At 45.4% G+C, this 26,537-nt stretch overlaps 1 protein-coding gene across 2 annotated transcripts in view; it reads left to right on the forward strand.

The window, feature by feature from the left end:
• Positions 1 to 26,537, forward strand: part of ZNF423 (zinc finger protein 423) — a 235,714-nt gene that overhangs the window by 16,291 nt on the left and 192,886 nt on the right. For both annotated transcript variants that reach the window (XM_075434002.1, XM_075434004.1), the window contains exon 2: positions 26,044 to 26,103. In XM_075434002.1, the coding sequence (XP_075290117.1) occupies positions 26,044 to 26,103 (60 nt within the window). The remainder of the gene's footprint in view (positions 1 to 26,043; positions 26,104 to 26,537) is intronic.

A 26,537-nucleotide genomic window follows, 5' to 3' on the forward strand; every position in this document is an offset into this window, starting at 1 on the left:
GAAAGCACTACAAGTTTTTTCTGCAGTATCAGAAGTATTGTTTTTCCATGTAAAGAAAAATTTGTCAATCCCTCATCTCCTTTACTCTCTTTCAACAGCAGCCTGTATCACTGCAGGAGAACAAGATTTCAGCTTAAGTTATTTTAACCCCCTTTATCCCTTGAATCCTTATCGTGAGAAGGACTTTTAGTGGGCAGTGTTACCCATTTACATCCTTAAATTTGAGAGTGATTCCCTATGCCTCTGCATTTTATACTGTGCCCTACCATGGTTGAGGCTGTAATCATGGCTGATGAAATTTGGAGTTAGTTTTGCCCAGGTACCCCCAGACTTGCGTTGTCATAAGCTAGGGAAGCAGTAACCATAACCCTGCTTGAGTACCGTGAGGGACATTTCATTTCTCTTCTAGTTTTGCCTTGTGTTGTGCTTCTCTCTGGTCCCTGCCCGGCCCTGTGCTGGGCTCCCCACGATGCAGCTGTTCCACTTCCAGCATTCCCTGCCCATTGCTGCTGGCGGCTGTGTTTTGGGAAAAGGTATGGAGGAAAGTGGAAGAGACCTCAGAAAATGTGCAGGATGGGAGAACCTGAAGATGATGTTCATTATGGAGCATAACCTGACTTAGATTTGTCACTGGATTTGGCCCTTGGTTATGTCACCGCACACGGCCACTAAATAATGAGGTCACATGCAGCATTTCAGCCTGCTTTCCAGCAGAAGTGGGGTTTTTTGCAGCCATCTTTGTCCATGTGTGTGCATGCGCCCTTTGGTGGTGACTCAGTCTGAGCTGGTGTCCCCCAGCCATGGCAGGGGGAGGTGGTTGCTGATAGCTGTGGTCCCAAACCTCTACAAACGACCGCAGGATGAAAGAAGGGGGAAACCCTGGGAAATCTGCTGGACAGGCTTCAGCAAATGCCAAGCAGCCCGTGCAGGTGAGCGCTTGCAGTACTGGCGTGACTATGGGAGAGGCTGCAGCACGTGGCAATGGGGATGTGGTGACAGGCTGGGCCAGTCCTGGTTGCATTCAGAGCTCCCTCTCCTCTGCTTGTTTCAAGTGATGAATAGTTCAGCTGTGTGACTGACCACATTTCCAGGCATTGTCTAAATCAAAGCTGAAGTGTAAATGTGGTCAGATAACTTAAACCCGTGTGTTATGTTATTATTTTATCAAGGGTTCATCAGCCTTGTCAGTGCAGGTCGGATGCTTTAGTTGCAGAGATGAAAGCACCAGGCTGCAGGGAGGTGCAGGGCAGAGGTGGGGCTGGCGTTGGCCAGGGAGAGCAAGGGAAGCACTTTGCCCCTTAGGCTGCATCCCTACCAAGGCTGCCAGCCCTGAAATTACAGCCCAGGGAATTGGCCGTGGGCAAGCTTTGCTGTGCCCAGGGACTCGTCAGTGTTGGGAAGGTAGTGGGATGAGTTGGCGCAGCCTGGCATCCCTCCCTGCTTCATTCCTTTCTAAATAGCTATTAATTTTGGGATGGAAAAGTGTAAATTTTTGTAGACTGGAAGCTTAAATTCAGAATGAAAACCAGTTCGCTTGGGCACCCTGGGTTGCTTGACTGATTGCGGATGAATGCCTAGAGACTGAGCCTGGGGCAGCAGTAGGCGTGCATACTTGATATAGTTAAAAAGCACCAAAAAATTACACAACTTTTCTTGCCTCTTTCTGTCTAAGCCTGCAAAGTTTGTACAAACCTTGTCAGTGAGAGCAGACTTGTTACTGCAACCTGGCTCCAGGCAATGCCCAGCACAACCCCTGGGTGATGGAGGGCACTTCCCATACCGTGCAGAGACCCAGTGTAACTGGGAGAACTCCAGAGAGATCAGATTTACCTGATGTGCCTTAGCAAAGGTAGTGGGACACAATGGGAGTGAAAGTCATCAGACCTGCATGCTCATCAGGCTGCCTTGTCAGTGCTCCTCCCTTCCCCTTGGGGTGTCATTTTCTACTTGTGTTTTAATGACAAACATGCCAAAACAGAAATGAAGGTGGGAGTCATTGCCCTCACTCTGGTATAAATCATGGGGTACGGTAGCAGAGCTCAGTCTCGGCGCAGCCGTGTGGGATGGAGTGGATGTCACCGGTTCCTCAGTGTCCCCAATCTCTCTAGAGGACAGAGGATTTCCCAGCACCTCTGTGTGCACACCAAGTAAACCCCAAACACACGCAGGCACAAAGATGCTCCAAAAACACAACCAGTTTGCAGAGAGGTGAAGGAGAGCAAGTAAATGCCCTGCAGGAAATAAAGCACAGCTGCCCATTTCGGCCACCGAGCCCTGGCCGTGGTCAGCCACACGCAGGCGTGGGCCGTTGGGCAGCGGGCTGGCTCCCGGGCTGGCCCCGCAGCAGGGACAGCCCGGGGCCGGGCAGATGGCTCCCTCCCGGCCGCGGGGCCCCCTCTTCTGGGAGCGAGCCCCGCTGAGACTGCAACAACAGCATCCCGGGAGCCGGGCAGATGGTCTGCTGGCGGCCTGCGGGATAATTGCATCAGCTGGTTACTTCTGCAGCCAGCGGAGCCTCCTATTTGTACCGCTCTGAAATGATCATGGCTTTTTTTCTCCCTTCTTTTTTTTTCTCCTTCCCTGCCTTGTTTGAATTTATGTATTTTTTGTGAGATGTGGGGTGAGGCCAGGGGGCGGCCATCTGCCGGAGGGGGTTGATGGTAGGGTTGGAGGAGCCTCTGGCAGCCCTGCGCAGACAGACAGACACCTGAACGGGTGAGGGGACTGCAGCAGCTCCTGCATCGCCTGTCGCTCCGGGCTCGAGTGATCTTGCAAAGAGAAGAGCTGGATCGGTACAACGCTTTCCAGCCTCAGTGGTGCACTGCAGTCTCAGTCCGTGTGTTGCACGCCGGCCAGACTTTACCTAAATTGCTTCACATACCTGAGCGGCTGCTCCCGTGAGGGTGCCAGCCCAGGGTCTGAATAATGCAGCAAACCCCCTCAGGTCCCGTCCCTCTGCCTTCCCCTTGCTGGGTCTGCACCTCAGTGCCAGGGCTGCGGTAGGGCTGCCGAGATGTCTGCGGGCAGTTGCTGGGGCTGCTGTGCAGCCCTGCTCGCCTGCCGCCCTGCCTGCACTCCTCCTTTGGGCTCTTGCTGCATAGACAAAAGATCTGCTGCTTCCAGTTCAGCTCTCTTCTATTTACGGGGATTGCTGACAGGTGTGGGCTCTGCTGGCATTCTAAGCTGCAAAATATTTATGGAGGGTAGGCAGAGGTCCCCTGGAGATGACTGGTGTCCCCCCGGTTGGTTCCTGAGTGCCTCAGTGCTCCTGTGCATCTTGCTCTGGGCTCAACAGGGAAGGGCCTGGGAGCAATGAAGTGGCACCTGCTGTTTGCTCGGGTTTATTCGCTCTTTCTTTAGCTCTCAGCACGGCACAGGTAGTTGCAGAAGAGCTGATCTCAAGTTGCTGCTGACCTGGAGGTCCCGTAATCCCTAATAGTAGTAGGATTAGTCTTCCTGTCCTTTCTCTCTTTATTCTTTTTTTTCCCTTTTTCAATACTTTACACCCCAGCTGACATGCAGTCTGCCTCCTGCCTCAACCCTTGCCTGGTTACTCCAGCTCTCAAGAAAAACTTGTCCTCCTTTTGGGAGAAGCTTGTCAACCTGGCCCTCCCCTTCGTGCCATCCTCCCTGTCCCTTCACCCCTTTCTGTACACGAGATTGAATTTGCTGCTGTGAGCCTGTTTCTGCCCCCCCTGCTCTCATTAGGCAGACGAGATCTCTCGCCTCGCTTTCTGGGTACGTGACCCTTTTCTCTATGGTAATTTTAAGGCTTTGGTTTGTACCTGTCTATCGGACTTTTCCACTGGCATGAATTCTGCAGAACTTCCCGAGTTCAGCTGGCTGCGGTGTGATGCTGGTAGTCCTGAGCTTCCCATTACAGTTTCCAAGAGGGATGGGACGTACGGATGCACGAAGGGTTCTTAAAGCACTGGATGAAATACATCTTTATAATCGAAGAGGGACTGCCCAAACTCTGCACAGCTTTAGTCACTGCAGCACTGTGGTGGATTCGGTTAGCGATGCGATGATACCGATATGAAAATGTTATGTTGCCCAATTCTATGGAAGTCTCTTTATCTGCCATAAGCTCCAAATACGCAGCTGCTGGTGTTTAACTGAAACTTTGCAAATCTCCTACCGGGCTCTTCAGGATCAGTTCTTGTGTAGCCTTATTTTTTCTTTAGAAATAGTAGGTGTGCGTAATTATATGTATTTTTGAAAGCTCTAACTATGCCTCATTTAAACTTCTGCAAACATTTTTGTGAGGCCAATTAAATGCCTACAGAAGAAAACGATCGAAAAATGAAACGGGGAAATGTGCATTTACCCAGATGGAGCTCGCAAGCCAAGCAAAATGTTACGTTAGCCCAACAAATGGGTTATTCAAGCAAAGTTCTACCAAGACAAACATAGGAGAGTCAAGGGTAAGTGAGTTTTGAAGCAATACGGGATGTGACCTTCTCAAGTTCGGTTATCAAGATTGCAGAGGTTGAGAAGATGTGGCTGATTTAAGGTCTGCAAGAAAATGACATTGGAAAGACCTGGAAAAAAGCAGTCTGAGGTAAATTTTTTAAGTACTCTCCCCAGAATTTAAACTGGGGTCTGAACCTCTGCACCACTGGTTTCTTTTATTTGCATGTATTTACTTGAGTATTGTAAAAGAAGCTGGTAACAATGAAGTCGGTGTAATTCGGTGAGAAGGAGGGATGTGTTATCGTGCTCATGTTGAAGATAACACACCCTTTGGAAGGTGCAGGGCAGGGTATTTTCTCCTTGGGTCACCCTGTCCAGCTTTGGGAAGAAGCCTGCCCTGCAGGCACCAGTGGCTCCTGCCCATGCCTGCTCTTGGGGTGCTGGGGTCGGGGCTGCCCAGGGGCCTCATGCCAGTGGGGCCAGGGTGCGGCACAGTGTGGTGTCCGGCTCTGGGGGCATGGCAGCGCCGAGCGGGACGCAGCTGGGCGCCAGGACGTCGTGGCAGCACAGGGGGGTTTGGAGAGGAACAGCACAAATGCAGTCACAGGCTGAACGCCTTAACTGTGTTTCAGGGAACCGATTCTGCTGCACTGAACTTAATTCCCGTGTAATTTCCATCAAAGTTAAAAGCAAAATTTGTAAGTAACTGGATTGGGCCCAGTGTGCTTGCAGTCTTTGCTGCTGATGATCACAAGCAATACTCTGTTTATAATTTGAGAAGGATTTTTTTTTTTTTTTAAGTAGTTTAAAAGAAGAGGAAACTGTCACATCCTGAGTGACATCCTGTGTGCTATGGCAGCATTCTTGCTGCTCAGGGATCAAAATTTCAGATGAGGGAATAAAATCCAATCCGTGTAGAAATGTATTTGCTTTGTGAAAATCTTGTAATATTGCAGAAGCTATTTTCTGATGGTAAAATGCAAATCTAAAATCTATATCCAAGCGAACAAAAAGATTAATTAAAATTAGTTGTCTAGAGGTAATATAGAGGAGAGAGTTATTGATTTGATTTTAGTCAATTCATTTTAATATGCAAGATTACATTTTTAATACTTGAAATTATCGGTGTTTCACAGTGCAGTTAATTATATCTCAAATTGTATTTTGTTCAAGACAGCTAATTTGGTATCCAATGCCGCCCGACTGCTGACATGCTTTCTGCCATTTCAAGTGCCCCCAACTCACAGCGAGCTTGCAACTGCCTGGGCTTTCCAGCCCTGCCAAGTACCTTTGGGTGCTGCTACTTCTGATTTAGGTTTATTTGGTTTTGTGTTGTTCCCAGGGGTGTGGGTAAGTGCCTGCCCTGCGTAACTCTGCTGCTGCCTGTCCCGGACCAGGGGGTTTGATGCACCACGGCACAACCCTGAACATCTCCTAAGCAAATGTTCTGCCCAGGAGCAGGGTGATTTTTTTGGCACCCAGCTGCTGCGCCCAGCTTCCTCAGCTTGGGGAGACCTGACCACTGGATCCCAAAGTGGCTGGAGGGGTGAAAGTCAACAATTTGCTCCCCTACCTGCCTGCGAGGGTGCGGGGGCTGGCAGGGTGGGTGGTAGTGGCATGCGGTGCCTTCTGTCTTTGTACACCACAAGGGGAAAATCTGCCCAGCATCCCTGTTCTGCTCATTCTTGCATGGCGTGAGCGGCCAAACAAATGGGAGTTTTGGTATCTTGGCAAAATGCTACGTGACCTACAAAACATGCCCTCCCTGCATGCCGAGCTCTTCCCCAGAACCAGGGAGAGGCGTTCAGCCCAGACTGTGCCTGTGCAGTGTTGTTGCTGGGTGTAGAGCAAGGAGGACCCTGTCACCCCGCAGCAGTCCCCACTGTCCCTGGGGCCTCGGCCACCTGCAGCACCCCTGCACACAGGGCTCAGCCGTGCTGGAGGCTCAGGGAGGGAGGGGCTGCCTTCCCTAGCACGGGTGAGCACATGAAACCAAAGGTGTTGATTTAAACAACACTGACTTAAAAAGAGCAAGTTTTAATAAATGTAGCATGTTTTACTAACTCCGTAGTTGCGCTCAGTACTGCTGGAGCCCAGTGTGCTGGCTTTGGCTGTGACACTTGCCTGTGACCAAGGGCCTACAAGTGGCCTTCAGCATCTTTGGGTGAACCCAGCCTGAGCATGGAGAGGAACCATCTAAAATTTATTCAGCTCTGCCCGCAGTATCGAGGGGTGGTTTAGTCCCATCTTTAGTATTTGGAAGTCAAACTTAATGAAGATACATAAGATGTGTTGACTCTTCTCCTTAGCTAATTTATCAGCTTTTAAACCTGAATATATCTGTTAAGGTATATATTTGTATTGCTACTGGAAAGCTGGCAGCATAGTTAAATTTTCTGTTTTATACTCGACATTAAACTGCTGTATGCCTTAAAACACCCAGAGAACACAAACCAGTCTTTTAGAAATATGCTTAAGAACACTCTTATTGAGATAACAAAAGCACTAAAAGGGAAGAGGAAGATGCTGCCCTTTAGAGTACAAATACCCATGTTAAGACGGATGCGGGTGAGTGCGTGTTAGCCCACAATAAACACTGCTGTGTATTCGCGGGGGTCGTGGCACGGTTAGGTTACACACTACGGACGTGAATACGCAGGCGAGGAAGCAATGGGAAGGCGGGTGCTGCGCAGTCCCGCTGTCTGGTCACCGTCTCCGCGGCACCCCCTGCCCATTGCAGATGGGGTCAGGGGGCTGCTCCCGCCCGGGTACTGCAGTGCTGGGCTCTTTCGCCCAGCAGTTTGGTTTCAGCTCAGCAAGGGCTACCTGCTGGGCAAGGGAATTTCTTTAAGGTTGCAAGTGTGTCTGTAGTTTGGAATATTTTTGTTACTTACTTATTTATTATTTACTCTTTCCTGTCTATTAAACTAAAAGTGTAAATGTTTAGCAAGGATAGGGAGGGGAATCACTTGAAACAATGTTGCAAATCTTGAAGGACAATATTTTTGTTTTTGAAGCCTTCAGTTGTCAAAACAGGGCAATGTAGGAACATGTGTCCACCTGCCCTGCCTTGCCACAGTGATACACAAACTCCCAGCTGTAAATCGGGGTGAAAAATGATCCTGCGGGCCATTCCAGCCTAATTCTGTCAGGATTCATGGTATCCAGCAACCATTGCTCTGGAAAAGCAGTCTGTGTAGCCAGGAACTGACTTTAATTTCTAAACTGTGTTAGTCAACAGTGCACAACCTGATTGCCAAATAAAAAAAGTTAAATAGATCCCCAAAGTGGATGCTCCCTCTTAAAAATAAAGAGGTTGCAGATAGGCATACAAACATACATATACACATACAGATGGTTATGGTATGTCTGAAATATTAGACTGAAGGTACACATCTGCATATGAATCTGTGATATCTCCCAGAACAAACTCCAAACTTGTCTGTAAGTACATCGCGTTTCCAAGTGCCTGGCTGGAGAGAGCCCTGAGCTGACAGATATTAGAAAAATAATACCCTGAATGGTTAGCACAAGAAATATCAATGTTTGGGATAAACTTGGCAGTGATGGCAATTCTGTTCTCTTAAGAGACTGTGAAAATGATCAGTGAAAGCTTTGACATCTAAAAATGGTTCGTCCTTTCTGTGCATGTGTGTTCACCGTAGCTCTTGAGCATCTTTGTACTTTTCTCACCTCGCGTCAGACACATGGGCAAATGCAACGAGCATCGTTCAGGAGTGGTAACATGCCATAGAAACAGGCTGATGAAGGGATGCTGGGAAGGGTATGTCGTTCTTCTCGGGTTTGTGTGTTTAAGTGCAGATCACTGAGACCTCTCTCCAAAAGTTCAGTTCTTCTTAATTGTGGTTCTCTCTCCTCCTAGTGCAGCCACTGCACTGTGGCTGAGTGATCAGAAAGTGTGTTGGACAGCCAGTGGTCCCTGTTCTGTTCTTGTCAAATACACAAATGTTGGATTTAATTAAATGAGAAATAACTTTTACTAAGAATTATCCAGGCCTCCAGAAAGAGAAGGACTTCAGGATAGAGTTCATGATAAAGCGTGAATGATGGAGACATTCATGTATTCAGGCTCATTTTTTGCTGTAGAAATGAATCTCCTGTTCCACTGAGTTACTCTCTCAGCATTACGTTTTCTGCTGTCCCTGGGATTGCCTGGGCAGGACCCGCTCCTGCGAAGCAGCTGTGTGTCCCCAGGCAGCAGAAATCAGCAGCGTGTTTGGCAGGGTGGTGGCAGTCAGGGCGTCTCACCTGTGGCCCCGAGACCCTCTGCTCCAGAGACCACCACGAGCAGGAGGTCAGCACCCATCGCCTGGCGAACAGGTGAGGGTCTGTAACGGTTACGGGCCTCTTCCTCCTCAGTGGGCTCTTAGGCTGATTTTCAGCTTTTCCCAGTGAGGGTGGGCAACCAGGAGCCGCTTCTGGGAGCCAGTGGGAGGATCCAGGATGGGAAATTATTTCAGCAGGAGAAACATCAGTCTCTTTCTATCAGTCTCTTCTCATTTGGGAGCATGCCTGTCTTTTCTTCCCTCAGTTAAGTGTAGAGAGACAAAAATTCATGTTTTTTGTCTTAAAAGTTACAGAATAAAAATTAGGTGAATATGTATGCTCTTATTTTTACTGTTCTACCCTGTGGGATGCTTTCAGAAAACTGTTGTAATGTACGTGTAAGCTGATTTCCAACTTGCTGGTAAAAGATTTTACTTTTCTAGCTCTCAAATTTTATTAAATTTGACTTTTTGTTCTCATTTTGGTCCAAAAAAGTGCGGAAGACTGCTCTGAAGCCATACCCTTTTTGGGAGATTTGAAATAAATGATACCCAATCCCTATTAGGTTAAAAATAAAATAATCTGACTTATATATGTGAATTGGACTCCAAGGTTTAAGAAAATGTAGAGTGGCAGGAGGTGGTGTCATAAATTGTTGGAGGCTAATTCCATGCTATGTATTTAAAGTTAAATATTTTGTGAGCGTGTGGATCCTATAGCTTGATCAAAGCTGTGCATTTATACTCTGTGAATGCAGAGTTAGTGTTAATAGCTGGGGTAGAACAAGATGTTTCTAGCTCCGCTTTTTTCAACAGTCCAGTAAAAATTCTCCTAATGTTTTATTACTGCAAGAGTTGTACAATATTTTTTCTTTCTTGTTAAATTTCTGTGCTGTTTCCACCCTCTGCCCCAGTGGCAATGTTGAATCTTGTTTTATAAGAGAAGGATCATTATGTATAATCAAGCAATTTAAACAAATGATCTCGTAGTTCAAGAAGACACTATAATATAAACTTGCTGAAGTGAAAAGCTGTTGTTCAAAACACATTGTGCTTTATTTTTTGAGTTATTAAAAGCCCTCTTATTTTGGTTTTGAAAATGGCCCTGGTTGCCAGAAGTTTGGGGTTACTCGCTGATCGCTAACCTGGTGGCTGATGCTTTGGTGACAGCACAACAGTGACAGAGATCGAGGAGTACTAATCTGTCTCGTTTCCAGTTAAAGCTGAAATGACATTAACTAGCTGTCTTTGGGGTTGTAGTATCACATAATTCAAACACAGCTATGTCAGCACACTTGGGAAAAAAAAAATCTGTAGCTGGTGACAATTCAGAAGGTGTTATTGCTTACAAAGCCAGTTGGTGGTGGGTTTTTCGTGTCGTGCAGACACACAAGGCACGTGGAAGATGATCCTTCACTGCTGCTGAAGCAAAGGGGATTTTTAAAAGTATCGGTTAAGCTATAGATTTGGAAGCATGGTAGGCTGGTTTCTTTGCATATGCCTGTTGTTTGAGGGGGAAAAAAAAAAAAAATCGGTGTTTGGCAAGAGTGTTTTCCATAGATAGTCTGTAGCCAACTTCAGCCTTGCATTCCTGAAGTCAGCTGTGGTGCTGACTGTGGTGGGACATCCAAAGTGTGCAGAAAGAGGGGTGAAGCTGGAGGGAGGGAGCTGGGAGCGAGCTGATCTACCTCCTGCCAACCCTGGAGTTGCTTTTCAAATTCTCCTCTCCCCTTTCGGTCCTTTCAGAGTGTAAGTTACATTTCTGTGGGTACCCAGTAAGCATCTGAGCTGTACATCATTACGCGGGTGCCTCTTTTATGATCTTGTTACTTCCACATAAATAAGTGATGAGTCTGGTTAGACGAGAAGGCTTTGCTCCAGATTCCTATGACTCTAGTAGCCCAGAAACAGACCTTTTTAAAGCAATCTCCGGGTTTAGCCGAGTGAGTGGTGGTGTGCTGTTTTTGGAGACCGATTTGTGGTGTTGACCAGCATCTATCACATAAGCACAGATGTGAAAAAGAATAATTGTTAGTTGGTTGTTTTTTTTAATTCAACAGTGCTTTGACTTGTTTAAAATCCAAGTACATTCAATTTTTTTGAATGAATGTCTGTAGATCATTATTTCAAGAGAGCAAGAGGTGGTTTTTTTTTTTGTTTTTTTTTTTTCCTCAAGGTTTAAGGAATTAGAGCAAGTGTCAGCTTTTTCAGGTGTTAGACTCTCTGGAAACATGAATGAAAATGTCCAAGCTTAAACACAGCATCTGCTGCGGTTCCTGCTTCAACAGGAGCCACTTAACACGTCTGATTTTTAAAAGTTGATTAGCAACTCTCTTTGCCAACCGCCCCCTCCCCCTCTTCAAGCAGGACTTAAGATACTGTATAGTGTTAAATGCTTTAAGGTCTCAAGCTCTCTAGTCTTTCATGTGTTAGGGGTGTCGGTGAGCAGACATGGAGGCTGCATTATCGGTGTGAGCGGGCAGAAATACCCACATGTTCTACCTTGATGTCAGGCCACCTGTTGGTATGTGTGAGAAGTGGGCAAATGCAATATTGCCCATATTAGAAGTAAAATATTCCCAGTTTGTCTGAAAAGATGTGGAGAACATGTCCCATTCCCCTGAATTTCAATCAAAGAGATGATTTTAGTAGTCTACAAGGGGGAGAACTTCAGACTGTGAGGGATGCTCGGGGTTGTTGATCCTGAGCTGGTACAGTGAATAAAGTTGTGGCAAAGAGCTCACTCGCGAGGTACCAGTACTAAGCAGTACATGAGGAAGCCTCTGGCGTGGTCGGTGCCGAAGGGCTGACATGGGAAGAGCCAGGAGGTCAGGGACGAGGTTCAGGTTTCCCTGAGTGTGATAGAATTACATGATGTAGTGGAATTAGATGATTTGTCTGTCACTTCCCAGACAGAGACTATCACAAAACCTTGCCGTAACAAAAAAGCATGGTTTCACATCTTACACAAATCACTCGCATGATGGAGGAGGAAGGATGTCTGCGCCTTTATTGATTACAGGGTTGACTTTCTGATCAATAGAAAGTTTAACATATGCTTGAGTGACGTTCACCTTAACAGCCCATCCTTGAAACCAGTCAGCACTAATACAAACTGATGGTTTCCCAGAACATGGCCGTGTCCGTAATTCATACAGAAGGGATGTTGGCAGTCGATCCCCTCTCTACCGTGCTGCTATTTGGACAGTTCATTTGTCAGTGTGACCCAGAGTCGTTTCTGTACTGATGTGTGCATGGCCAAAGCACGCCTACATCATGAAGCATGAGTACTCGTGGGCCGAGCATGAGCACAACTTTTATTTCCCGCAGAACTTCCATAAGATGACGTAACTATCAGGGAATCAAGAGAACAACAGAGAAATCTCACTGACAAGGGAAAATACAAGTGTGGATAGGAAATATATTCAGATGTCATAAAAATTTGTGGAGGAACTCTGTTCTGCTGACCCATTGGCTATGGGTGAAATTTGCCTGGGAAAAAAAGGCTAGTTCAGCTAGGTAACCCTTTTTGCCTCAGGTGGAAATTAATTATCTTAGCATTTTTTCATAGTGGTTAGACTGGAAGAAAGTTCTTTGTTTTGAAAGGTAGGCGCTTTTGTGAATTTTTTTCTGTCTCAGTTTGGCTTTGAGGAAGAGATTTGCAGATGATAAGTCATAACAGAAACCATTCAAACTTTGGGGACTCATTTTACACACAGCAAAACTATCAGCACAGTTATAGTTTGTCTGTGTATGAATAACCTTGCATTTGCATGTGGTTCTGGTGTAGGAAGTTTATTCTGAGTGTCACTTCGTAATAACTGTTATGGTACCTTTTATTTAGGGAAGTGGAGCTATTTTCATTTGTATTTCAAGTCCCGTTCATTTAGTCCACTGAACTTTAAATAAAAAACTTTATGCAAGTTGTATTTCTTTAAGGAAACTTCTGTCAACGTACTGGTTTGAGCCATGTGTGGAAGTCCCCACACCCCCGTTCCCAGGCTTAGCAGTACTTGTAGGAGACAGGGCTTACGGTTTTGGCAGTCTTCCTCCCAACAAAAGACCAGAAATCAAAACAAGCAAATAAATATGACAAGGAAACATTGCAGAACACGAAGCCCTGACAGGAGCACTTGTCAGAGAGGAGCAGACACAATATAACTTGCCTCCAAGTAAAGATGGTTTGAGCTAATGTTATTCCCTGTGGTCTCTGCTCATGGAATAGGGATTTTAACAGCTGTAGAGGCAGGGGCAGAAGGGGTTGGCGGCCTTGTGAAGGAGGATGAGGGTGTTCGCTTGTGCCCTCTTTGTTTCTGCAGATACTTTCGGAGTCGCTGTCCCGAGCACTGCAATTACTCTTAAACTGGGCCTTTCCTTTGCGTACCACAACTGCGCATTTGGTTGGTTCATTCCCTCCTGGCTCCCAAATACTTGTAAAAATTACCGCTAATGAGACTATCCCGATGCATGTCCCCCATAGCTGCCGCAGATGCGTGCACTCACACGAGCAAGTGTGTACAAGCATACATGCATTTACACAAGCATGCAGGCACCGGGCGTTTGCAGAAGGGACACAACGATGCAGTAAAACCAGGCAAAAGCTTCCACAGTTGCCTGGAAAACTCTGCAGGCTCCTAGAGGAGAGGTTTGCTCAGGCTTCGGTCTAGTTTTGCTTTGGTTGCAGCATGCCTGAATATTCACTCGTGGTGGAGAGCAAGATAAGTACGTGTCCCTTCAGCATTTTATGAAACAAAGTAATGCAGATATCCATAAGTGAGACATGACATGAAGCGTACAGATAGTAAGTTTGGAATAGTTCTGGGAGTTAAGAATTTACATGTCTTTATTAATTATTAGATGTTATTAGTGAGTGACTAAGGAACTGGGAAGCTCTAAGCGTTCTTTTGAAGTAGTGTACCCAAATTAGGCTAAATAAATAAATAAATCTAAAAATGTTGGGGAATGTCTGCTCTAATGAATTTTCTAAATACACAAATCACACTTATTAAATCAGTGGATCTTTTAACTGTAAAAATATTATTACTGTTACACTGGGGAAATCCATTCAGAATTATAAAATATTTGGAAACCTTCTATGTTTCAGTTGAAAGGTTGTAAGTTTAATAGGAATAAAAAAAAAGTAGGTTTAGGGATAAAGTTTTAAAAGCCAGCTTTCCCCCTTTCTTTGTATGTGTGCCAATTTTCAGTAAGAACTGTGTTCCCCTTTTAGTCTTGTTTAAAATAAACTTCATGTATAACAAGATGTTGAAATTTATTTATGGTATGTTAGCACTAAGGACAGGTTGTTAAGGGGTCATAAAAAAATATTAGTTTCCACTTTATGGTGACTGAGTTGGTTTTTCTGCAAATTAAATTTGATGCTATGAAGGGATATATGTGATAAATACAACTTTCTTTCCCTCATCATAATTTCTTTCACCTTAATGCAGCAAACAAAGCCTGTCTTCCTAGCAAGAAGAATCTCAGCTGGCCATTTCCCTTGACCTGTGCAATAAAGTTCAGCACTAGTAAAGTGTGGGGCATCCACTTACATGGGGCATTCTGTGTCACCAAAGAAAATCTTCTCATGGTGAAGGAGGCAGGATGAGGTGCTGGATTTTTGACGTATTAGCTTTATACCTGCTTTTATTTACCCTTTTATCTATATTGCACTTTATGGTATTTAACGTGTTCATCAAAATATTTACGCTTGCATACAAATAAGACAGACTTTCCTGTTAGTATTTAAGGGGCAGTATAGAAGAGTGTATTGTTTTATTATTAAAATACAATTTATGAACCAGAAATGATCATAGATGCAAATGTGTACTTTGCACATTTTTTTTTTCTTAATAAGAATATGTATATTTTCATCTGGGGAGAGAGCAGCATTAAAATGAGTGAGCCTGGGGAATATTACCACACACACAGACACACAGACACACACACACACGCATGCATACGCTTGCATGTACAAAAGAGACACAGCAAACTGTTTGCTCGAGAAACAAACTCCCACAAATGGCCCTCAAAAACCCATGCTCACTCAGGAAAGCTGAAGCCCTCTTTGCTCGGCCGTCGAGGGCCTGATCCCCTGTGATGGCAGCAAAGCGGGTGCACTGCCAGCCTGGCGCACTTATGCTTTTGGAGTTTGGGTCTTTCTGATTGGGACCAGCATCAAAGAGGAGAGGAAAGGGGAAAATAACACCACTTGACAGATGGATTTTTCTAAGCCCTCGTAGCTCTAATTAAAATGGCTGGTCAGGAAAAGCCTCCTCTCTTTTCCTTTTCCTGTGCTACCTACACTGGAAACATAGCTCACCAGTGAAAAAACATCCAAGTTTGAAAGATTAGTGGTAAAGATCAGTGTATTTTTTTTAGGCTGAGGTGTAGAAATCTGGTCAAAGATTTTCTTTTGGCTGTGTTTAATAGCCCTGGGTGCTGAATTGGGGCGTTTGTGGAGGGGAGCGTGGTGCTAAACAAAGTGTTCGGTACAGCTGCTCTGCTCCTGCTGGAGCTCGCTGCAGCAGGGACGAGGGCTTTAGGCATAACGTAGTAAAACCTGCTTCAAAGAATTATGAAGAAAGACACTGAAATGTGTGAGAGTAGAGTTGTGTGCTTTACCATTTTGTCAGTGACCCTCAAGGTAATTGCTGCTGTTTAAGTAGTTTTCTATTCTTTTTACCACATTTGTGAGTGTGACTTTTTCATAGGCTTTATACTTTCTGCCTTGAACCTAAGTCTGAAAATTGGGGTCCCCCCGCCATCTGGAACATCTCAGGACAGAGGTGGACAACGATATCATGTCTGATCCACCTGAAATGGGAGATGTTGCATCTGGTTCTGTTGGTTCTGGATGAAATCCGTAGCGGGAAATTTGCTGTGAAGTGGGGCATGATTTATGGGGATGATGAGCGAGCTGAGCTGGAGAGTATTGCATCCAGACAGCAGCTCCTCGCCGAAGGAAAGGGAAAGGCTACTCACTGTCCAAGGCAGGAGGGTCTGGAGGGATGTAGCTCTTGGTCTGACCATAGCAGGTAGGACAGTGAAAGGGGTTTTTTTGTGATCTTTTTTGTTACAGAACTGCACTTGGTTGGATGGTTTTGACTGAGCAGAACACAGAAGCACAATGCCCATTAGTAGTGATGGGGAGCAGACTGCAGTCTGAGGTAGGCTATACTCAGTCTTGATGGTGCACGTAAATCTCTTTATGTGCTTTACCAGAGCAAGAGGTAGTGTAAGGAGTTATGGCCCCACTGCCCATCTGCAGATCCTAGTTTCTACTTCTGTTCTTCCCTGGTTTGGTTCCTGTTCCCGTATAAAAGTTTATGTAAATTAATTTCAGAACATTCCCCTTACTTTGTGTCATTAGTCCATGTTAGGTGTTAACCTTCAGCAGCCTCATTAGCAGCCTCAAGAAAGGGCCAGCACATGTAAATTACTTTATTAGGTGTCCTGCTTATAGAGAACTTTATAGCCCTAATGTAAAAATAGTGCTCTTTCCTGTCTCTCTCTTGGAGAAGCAAAGCATGCAATAAATCTGACTTGGTGAGACCCTGGGTGCTCTGTGCAAAGCCCAGGTTTGGCTTCATCCTGAAACTTCATTTCATTGTAGCCATTTTGCTATGCTCAGGAAACAATAAAGGCCTTTCTGGCATCCCTTTGGCCTGAACCACCCCTCCAGCTGATCTCTGCCATGTGCACGTTGTCTCCTACAGCTGCAACTCTCAGGTCTGTTGGCTTCCAACACAGAGGCCCGTCCCCCATGTGTTTGCATAGGCCATCTTAGGTGATACCAGAGATTTGTGTACTGTCACTCACCAGGTGTCTGTGCTCAAAAGTGCATAGGGTGGTAGCAGAGCCTTCACTAGTACTTCTACACCCGAAGTTTGGAGGAAGGTGTAAGAAATTGCAAGTATTTGAGTAGCAGCTTGGTCTTTGTACTTGCTGACCCACCTCTGATCTGTCACTTTTCATGGGTCTCTCACATCATCACCTTGTGTTTGGGTCACCTCAACCTGCTTTTTGGCATTTTGGCAGAGTGAAGCATTGCTTCACAACTTGGAAATTCGACTAATGGAATTAAAGTCCTGGCCATGAATTGTAGATGTGTTAATTCCCCCTTTCTTTACTTTCCTTGTTTTGGTTTGTTAGGGTTTCAACACATATGCGTTTCTGTCATCCAGCAGCGTTCCAGATGGAGCAAGAATATTTAAACTCTTGGTTGTTGAAGTAAAATGCATGATTTTATGAGCAACATGGGGAATGCTAGATTCACCTGTTTTGTTTCACTTGAGCTTTAAAGCGCCTGTTTACTGGTAGTAGATCTATTTTTGAAAGAAGGTGCAGACACTATGGTGACAGTTGCCTTAGAAATGTGTATAATAATGCAGGGAGGAGTGCGCTCGCAGGCAGCCGGTGTTGCCATCCCCTATCCCCGTCCACAGGAGCTGGCCCCCCTGCACCCCATGTCCTCCTCGCACACCTCCACTTCCCTCCCCACCTCTCTGTGCCATGCCTGTGCTCTCACCCCACCGGGGCTGGGGTGGTGTGGGCTGGGGCTCAGCCCGCCCAGGGCAGGTGAGGGTAGGGAATCTGGGTGCTCCCATCCATTTCCAGCAGAGCTGATTGCAGATGATGCATCTGGGGGTGCAGCACATCAGTGGGAGCTCTGTGTTGGGCACAAGTGGGCCGTTGGTGGGATGGGTCCCCTGGGCTGGGTGGGGTGCGTCCCACCAGTCTCATGGCCAGGAAAACTCCAGGCAGACAAAGCAGAGGATCCCCAAACTGTAGTCCCCTTCCTGCATTTCTGAGGTGGAAGCAACAATAAGAAACAACAAATACTGAAAGAGATTTTTATCCAAAAAGGCAAGAGGAGGATGCGGAGGCACTGGAGGTGGATGCCCTGTGCTAGGGTCAAAGGAAGGTGGCACAGCCCACTGCAGGGCAGAGGAGGGACCAACAGCACACCCAGAAAAGGGGACTGGGTTTCCCTGTGGCAGAGCAGCGGGTACGGTGCTTCCTGATGAAACCTGGGGAACACAGAACTGGGTGCTCCCAATGCCAGCCATTGCTGGGGCAGTTTTGCACCAGTGTGCTGGGAAGACGTGGTTCATGTGTGGGGCCAAAGTGCTGCTGCTGTGGGTCACATACGTAGCACAAAGCAGAGGGGGCTCCTCCACCAGGTGCCTCTTCCAGGGTAACCTCTAAATTCCTGAACATTTGACAGATCTTAAAAAACATGTATTGCAATTAAAAGCAAAAAAAGCCCACCTTTTCCTCTGGCTATTAACCTTCAAGGACAAGCTGTAAGAACCATCAGATAGGGTATCAGTCCCAAATCTATAATGTAAAGTATGGAAACGGGGTGTCTGCAGGCCCCACTTTAAGAATTGTAAGCTTAATATATGTTGATCTTGAGAGCAGCCTGAAATGTTGGCTGATTTTATTACAGCGTACATTTGTATTTATTTACATAATCGATGTTGATGGGAAATATCTGTCTCCAGTGAAGTCTGTGAATTAGAAACACAAAAACTAAATATGAGCACTGGGAATAAATATGCTCTGGCTTGTGAGTCAGGTGTGCGGTCCGTGGGAAGGGCTGTGATTAGCCATTATGTATGTCCTATGGCCTTTCTTGTCTTAAGGAGATGAGATTTTTATTTACAACGATCCCTTTCTCTAGTTGCAGTTACATTAAGTTTTGTCATAGCGTTTGAAGAGGCAGGCCGGTTAGCGGCGCACAGATTTACGGTGCGAGTTTAGCTAATGGATACTTATCAGGCAGGCTGTATTTGGTGATCGTCCATCATATGCTCATTAAACAGTGTATCTAAGTGATTCTCATTTCCTCCCTGCCATGCCTGGAAAGGAGGAAACTAGACACATTACGGTGGAATATTAATGTCCTGGAGGATTTAGCCACCCATAATTAGATCTTCTTTGCATAAACCTGCTAGTGCTACCTTATTTTGTTGTTTGTCTTGTTCTCCTTAATCACCTTTTTCTTTTTCTGTTCCTAATCATCTTTTTTTCAGTTTTCCTTTGTAATTCTGTCCCACTTGTCTCATCCTTCTTTCTTTTTTCCCCCCTTCTTTTTTTTTTGTTTTCGTGCTTTTTTTTTCTTTTCCCTGACCTAGAGAGCACAGCAGTCTGGGTTTCCCCACTCCTCCCTCCTTCACACAAAAAGGCTGACTTTGCCAGCAAAATCCACAGTCTCTGCCAAGCCTAGTTACTGACTTTGGAGAAAAGCAGCTAGAGAACTTGTGCAAATTTAGGCTCTGAACTAGCTAAATAATCTATGTCAGTAAACCCTCCTGTCTTATTCCCTGGCCTGCTGGCCCATGAAAGGACTAATATATAATGGTCCTTTTTAAGGGGGGAAAAAAAACCCTCCTGGCCGAGGGTCACCAATGGCTGAATCGGCCGTGCACCAGGGAGAGAACAGAGAGGTGGCTCTGGAGCTGCGAACAATTGTGCCAAGGACCATGTGCGGTCCCGTGGGGGATCCCAGGGTTAGGGCATGGGTGAGGTATATGCCATCACCTCTCTGGGGATGCCCTGGTGCCCCAGTGCTCCTTTCCACCAACTACCAGGGAAAAAGATGGCAAAGTGTTACTAAAGCTGAGTGGAAATGATCACACAAACAATAAAAATATCTAGTAAACATGGGGAGGCCTGGCAGCAATCCTCTTGCAAAGTTGCTTTTCCAAAGGGAGTATATCGACTCAAATGGCTGGTATAAAGCACACCTGGCTGCTTCTGACGGGGACCTTTTTGCTCACCTGAATATGGGTACAGAGGTAGCAGGAGGATTTGCTTTTCCTTTTAGCTGCAAGGTACGGTAAATGCATCAGGATACACTCACAGGCACCTATTCTCAGTACACTGGCACTGGCAAAGCCCCCCAAAGCTTCCTGTTTTCCTGCTGAACGTGAAGGTTCTGCGCGCTGGTGGGAGAAGGGCCCAGCCTGCTGACAGAGAAGGGCAGCCTGGTTCCTCGTGGGTGACGTGCCGTGGCTCAGGGCTGGCTCTGCACCCTGCTGCGCTCCTGGGCAGTGGACTGCAGCTCTGCTGCAGCAGCGCTTCATTTAAAAAACAAATGTGACCGGTTTTCATACTACTCTTTGCTGCTTTTCTGCAGATTTCTGTGTTTTGTGGACTTTTGCTCACCAATATTAGGAGGTAGAGAATCTGACAGGGAACATCCAAGCAGGAGAGAGGGAAAGCCTTACACACAGCCGGGAGGTGATCTGAGCAGAAGGGGCTAGCTGGCTTCTGCTCAAAGTAGCCATGTCCAAACGTTTCTTCTTTTTTTCTTGTGTGCCAGTGCTTAGTTGTGGTAGCAGCTCCCAGGGCTGTGCAGGACTGAACTTCTCTAGGCAGTAGGCTGGGTGAAAGCAGAGATATTTTCCTCCTCTTTCAGTTTGAGGAGCAAGCATATCTGCCCCTCTCTGAAGGACAGACTCTAGATGTGCGTGGAAAATATCGAGGTATTTAAACTGTAAAGATTGGTAACATCCTTTGTGCTCCTGCCATGCCAAGCAGCTGGAAACTGGCTAATTTACAGTCCTCGGTCCACAAGGTTTTAAGCATCCTCAGCTCCCTTTGACTTAGTGGAAGTGGAAGCTGCTCTGCATTTTGCGGGATTAAGAGCGCTGTATCAAATCCCAGGCTGCAAGTGCTGTGAGACGAGTCCCGGCAGATGAATGGCGGTCGGATGGGGCTATTCTGTGTCCCACGCTGATTCGGGAGCATATAATTTCCTGTGATGGGAGGGATGGAGTGAAGGCTGGATAGGACAGCGCAGAGAGATGTGCGTCTCAAAGGCAGCAAAGAAGCCTGAAGATTACGGAATATCACAGAGCTCTTGCTTGCAAGTACCTACAGCTAGGTCAGGGAAAATATGTGATTATTGTGTGCCTGGCTTACAATGAGGATTGGTGCTAGGGTATTTCTCTAGAGGGAAAGCTGTGAATCTTGAGATGTACATGACAGCTAATACACAGGCATTGGTGAGATTTCCCCAGGTTTATCTAAGAGTGTTCTGTCATGAGCAAAATCTGACAAAATCCTCCAAACAAAAAAGTGACACCTATGTTTTCTGCACTCAAACTATTCTATACATGGTGTTTTCAAAGGTTGCTCACGGGTGAGGGAGTAGCCCTGGTCCTGAGTGCAGCTCTTGGTAAAAGTCCTGATTCAGGAAAGTTCCCCCATCAGCTGAGGGAACTGCTTGTAACCCAACGTATTTCTCAGCAGTTTCTCAAACTGTCACAGTTCCTGACATTTTAGTTAGCATACTATGGAGTTTTTCTATTATGGGAAGTGTTAAACTGGTCCTTGTGGTCCTTGAAGCCTGTGTAATAGGATAAGGGAGCATACGCATGCCATCTGAATTACTGAGGGGCTGTTGCTCACTTGTAAAGCTTGATTGCATCTAGAAATCAACATTTGGTTCGGAAGCGTCTTACTTTGATAAGGTTAACTTCTTTCCTGGGAGTGATAAAGTGTTAAATAAGCACTGTGACTGTGAATGGAGTTCAGGTAATGGTAGCCCCATAAATAGATGTTCTCACTCTTAGGGGAATGGATGCTGAATCCTTTCAGAAGTTTCTCTGAGCACAAAGAAACAAAATCTTTGAGCCTACAGCACTCGTGACCTAGCAATTAAATAAGCATCCTTGGAGAACATCTGGAACGAGCGGGCAAAATGCAAATATTTGGCGTGTATGGGAGTGCTGTATTGTGGTGTTGCCATTGCCCACGGTTCCTCTCCACATCGACCCTGTCCTTATTCTGGCCCTTGCATTCAGGTCCCGAAATCAGTTGGAGCAGAACGGAGGTCTTGCCCATGGCATGACAGCAGTGCGTCCTCCTGAGCTAGGGCAGAATGGGGAGTGGAAGCAGACGTGTCTCCCACTGCCAGCAATCTCCCTGCACCAGGCCACGGGTGGGAAAGGGCTTAAAGTTACCGATCTTTTGAGTTGACCAACAATAAGATTTTCTACACTGCCAGACCAAGGCTATTTTCAAGTCAAACCCAGCATTTCTGAAAGGTTTCAACTTCACAGATGCCCCAAGATTTCACCAAAGGGCACGGCCGTTGTAGCAGGCACGCTCTTGGGTGAGTTTCCTGCAACTATCTCATAATCATCACCCTAAAGGATGCAGCTAAAAGAGTGTCTCTGGTTTTTATTTCCAGTATTTTATCTGTGTGTGCTGGTAAATACTGTGGGCGTTTTACAAAAGAGAACAAAAAAAATGCTAATGCTTTAAAAATAGAAATACAGTGCTATGAATGTTGATATCAAGGTTTAACACTTGACTTTGAAACTGTTTCTTGCCCATCTTTTTTTCTAATCAACTACGTAGTGAATTTGGCACTGGGAGACACGCATACCCTCTCTGTTGGTGTGGTGTGTTGTGTTGCACCTCAGGTGCCATTCTGTCGATGACACATCAACCAGAGTGGGACCAAACTTCTGTCCTCTTGCTGTATTGTCTCTGTATTACTGAACGAGTAGAAATATGCTCTTCCAAAGCATTTAAAAAATGATTGTTCAGATGGAGAGAGCAGATAGAGACAAGAGTAAGAATATAATTACATAGCAACTTCTGTGGTTGCATATATGGCTTAACGTGCAGGCACAACATCATTTGGGGAGAAAATGAGGTGAGTTTGTGAAGGAAAAGGGGAAGTATCTGATAAAAACACATGAAGTGCACATGTGAACATTCCGCTCAAAGCTTAACGTCAGTGACTTTGGATGTCTTTGTTTTCAATGCCCAGTACGAAATGCCTTCAAAATCTCATGAAATGCTGTGCCGTTACAATTATGTCACCGGGACTCCCATAAAGTAGTTAGAGCTAATACAAGATCTCTAGTTGCTTTGTAAAATCTTGGCTGTCTTAAACTGTGCTGCTGTTTCCTGTGGTATTCCCAAGCTGCAGAGCATTTCAGGTACATGAGTGGCTCCTGCCCGTGCAGAACATCAGCGATGTGGACTTGTGTGTCCACGCATTCAGAGTGATTAACTAGCACAGATGGAAGTGTCTAGTCTTTGACCTCAGTTGTTACGATTGTGGCTCAGAAAACTTATTTTCCTGCTAAAGAAATAGGAATTATTGTACTGTGCAATGTGTTTTGGAAGTGATTGTGTTGAATGCTTCGTACCTCTTCACCGGCTTTTTTGCCCATTACCCCTGCTTAAATAATAGTATCCACAAAGTGAATGTTGATGCACACTGGTCACTTGAGTCAGCCTAGGTTTAAAGGAATGATGAGAAAAATATTAAGAAACTGAAATTTTAACTGAAAAATCAACTTAAGTGAATTACTCCCTGACTAATATTATGGACTAAGGGGTTTTTTTTGACTTTGTTCTTGGTAGCGAGAGCTGGAAATCCCTTCCCTTCATAGCCGTAGCAGCCAAATCTGTTCTGGACCCACTCTGCCCTCCCAGGGAGTGTTGGCCAAGCTCTAAGGTAACCCCCAGGGCGTCTGTCCCCACATGGGGGTCTGTGGGACTCCTCTCCCTTCCCCACACAGCATCATGTCCCCATGTCTCTGACCAGCCCGGCAAAGCTCCTCCTGTTTACCTGTGAGTCCAGCAACAGCTGCATGCAGCTGAGGGCAAATTTCATCTGCAGCTGCTTGGGTGTCAAAGTTGAGTTTGGGAGAAACAAACCAATTATCTTTCTCTCTGACTTCTGTGTCTTCTGCTTATTGCTGAGGCTCAGGTAAAGCCAGCAGTGACACTGCTTCAAGTGCTGGCTCCTTAAATAACAATTTATATCCGGAAGATTAAGGCGGCCACAGAGGAACCTCTCAGCTCTTGGTTTGGTGCCTGTCATGGAGAGGGAGCAGAAGCATGGTGGAGCTCAGTGTCTGCCTACAACTATGCTTGGTTCCTGTGACAAAGCTTGGTCACCTATTTTTTTGCTTCAGCCTCACAGACACCTTTCAGCTTCAAACCTCTGAGGCTTCTTAATTACACTGCTGTATAGACCCAATCTTTCTTTTTTGGATGTGGCATGCTTTTGCCCCTTGTTTCTGTGTGCCCGCTGCTTAGCTTAGTGGGTGGATGGCAGGCAGGCGAGGGTCAAGGGCTCGAGTCTGGGCTCCTGACTGGCCATCACCATGACCATGCCACTCTGTAAAACCACCTAACACCAGTCCTAAGCAGCACCAGCCTGGCCTTGCCCAGTGGTCATGTCCTGACTGGATGTGTTTGGGTACCCGCAGCCAGCACCATGGCAAGCAGCGTGGGGTCCCGACTCCCTTCTGGCAGTGCCCCCACCCCGTGCTCGCTGTCTGAGGGGACAATCTGACCTGCTGCCCGAGAGAAACATCAGTCAAATACAGCGATACCTCTTGGAGTAGGCTCGGCGGTTACTTTTTCTTATGGTTGGTCCTATGAAAGATGGTGTTTGCTTAAAAAATTCAAAAAGAAAAGAAAAAAGGGAAATAGTGGTGTAAGCAGCAGCTGCAGGGAGATGCAGCTGTATCTAAGCTCAAGAGGCTCCATCCCACCAGCCTCGTTCTTACACGGAGGTGCAGCACTGTCAGCTACATGGTGGGTCTGCGCAAGTAAAGGAGGAGAACCTGACACCATGACTGCAATAATACAGAGTGAATTTAAGTGCCGTCATCTTCACGTATATGTTCTGTCCCCTTTTCAGTCATTAGGGAGCAAAGCAAATTAATGCCAACAGAGGCTGACTCAAACCTTTGCCCTCATTTAAGGGATTCCAAAAAATGTGGTTGTGGTACGTGCTGGAGCCAGCTGCCCTACAGCAGCTCAAGGACTAGAGCAGTCTCCAGTGCTTAACCAACATGAAAGGCAGTGCATTGCTAAAATTGCCGATGACCAGTGCTGATCCCATATACTTCTGCTTGACTAGATGGTATTTATTGCTTTTGTGTATTTTTAGCAGACTGACTTTTTTTACCTCTTTCCAAGATAAAATGTAAAGACATAAAAAACTCTCAGTATAAAAGTAATAATATAAAAAACTGTCCAAACAAGACAACCAAAAAGTAGTCAAGGATACAATAAAGTTAAAACATTCCAGTTGTCTGTTTTGAGTAAGTTACACGAATTGCTAACTTAGATTATTTAGTTTTGGAGCAGAAATCTCCATGTGGATTTCGATGTTAAAACAAGAGATATATTTGTGTAACAGGGAAATCATATTTAAGATAACTACGTCCAGGGTTTTTCTATAAAGAGATGGGTCAAAATGGGAACAAGATGGTGGCTTACAGAACACAAAATGGTAGGTGAGCCCCTAGGAGAGACCACACGCGAGCTAAGCCTGCTCTGCTGCTGCCAGGGAATAGTACCGATAATGGCTTCAAGAAGCTTCGTAGCTTTGTATCTTGCTTTTCTGTATCATTCTGGAATTTAATATTATGTGACAAGGCCTTTATACTAACATAGACTTTTTGGAAAAACTATAACCATGTCTCAAGTATGATTTTTCAAAAGAAGCGGCCAAGTTCCATGCTCCTCCTTTAGTAAACTTGCAGACTAACAGAACTGGAGCTGTGCCCTTCTGTAGAGTACACATTTGTTTATGGTCTGAACATAAAATCAAAATTTGTCAAGGCACTGCCTATGTAAATTATCGTCTCTGTTCCTAATGCCACATGATCTCACCATTGACATCAACCTGATAGATAAGCTTATGGGATGCCAGGATTCCTTACTGGAGTGAAAAAAAAAGGAGGGGAGGAAAGCATAAAATCAAGAATCTCGTGATGAAAATGTAAAGTTAATGTCAGTACTCCTTGGAGCAGGTTCCAGGGCCTGGGCGTACAAATCCCATCTTGGTCCATAGGGGCTGTGCCTTTGGGTTTGCGATATGGTTTGGATTTCAGTTGCAGAATTATGTAGAATTTGTATTTGAATCCCACATAATTTAGATAAAAGGGGCAGTTCTTTATATGATCTGTTACAGCACACATTTCAAAAATGACCTCTGTGTTTGCAATAGCAATTGTGCACATGCAAGTTGTTGTGAATATACATAGTTTCAAATATGAATACAGAGCAGCTAGTGATATTTACACATCTATTAAAATTTCACATGGACTTACGTGTTCATGAAGAAGTTGCAAACAGAAATCCCATATTTAGGTTAAAACATAGGGAAATTTCTTATTACTAAATTTCCACCTTACGAATTATTTTGTAGAAAGCAGTAAGTTCTTTTTCACCAGTGCAGAAATCTGTTTTAATACTTAATGTCATAGTGGACCTAGTTTTCTGATGGCCTTGCTTTCCAGTTGGTTTGTTTTAGCATTCACAGCTTATTTTTGTTCTTTTTCAGTTGAAGAGGGTGAATCTTCAGATTTTGGTTTGACCTGGGACTCGTCAGTGACTCAATCAGGTAAATATTTTAGGTTCTTCTAATTGTAAGAACTGCCAGAAAGCTGCCAGGCTTTTTACAGGAACTGTATTTTGTATGTCACATTCCTGTCTCAAATCCAAGACTACCCACTGCAACACAATTTTTATATCGGTTCCATATGGTCAATAAAATCTATTACATACAGAGACTAATATACTCTTATCCTCCAGAGAGCCATTCTTTCTTCTTGTGGGCACACTGAAACGGGTTGTGATTTCTCCAGTATAACCACTTTGAAGTTTTCTGCAATAGGCACTGTTGCACATTCATTCCAATCTAATTACATAAAAGCTACTTTAATAGGAATTTTAAACTTCAGTCTCAACTGGAATGTGTGTATTTCTCCTCTCAGAGGAAATGGAGAGTACTGTCAAGGGCTGGAGAATAAAAGTGGTACATCGCCGTGGTAGAAA

This window comes from Opisthocomus hoazin, chromosome 12, assembly GCF_030867145.1.
Source record: "Opisthocomus hoazin isolate bOpiHoa1 chromosome 12, bOpiHoa1.hap1, whole genome shotgun sequence".
Lineage (NCBI taxonomy): Eukaryota > Metazoa > Chordata > Aves > Opisthocomiformes > Opisthocomidae > Opisthocomus > Opisthocomus hoazin.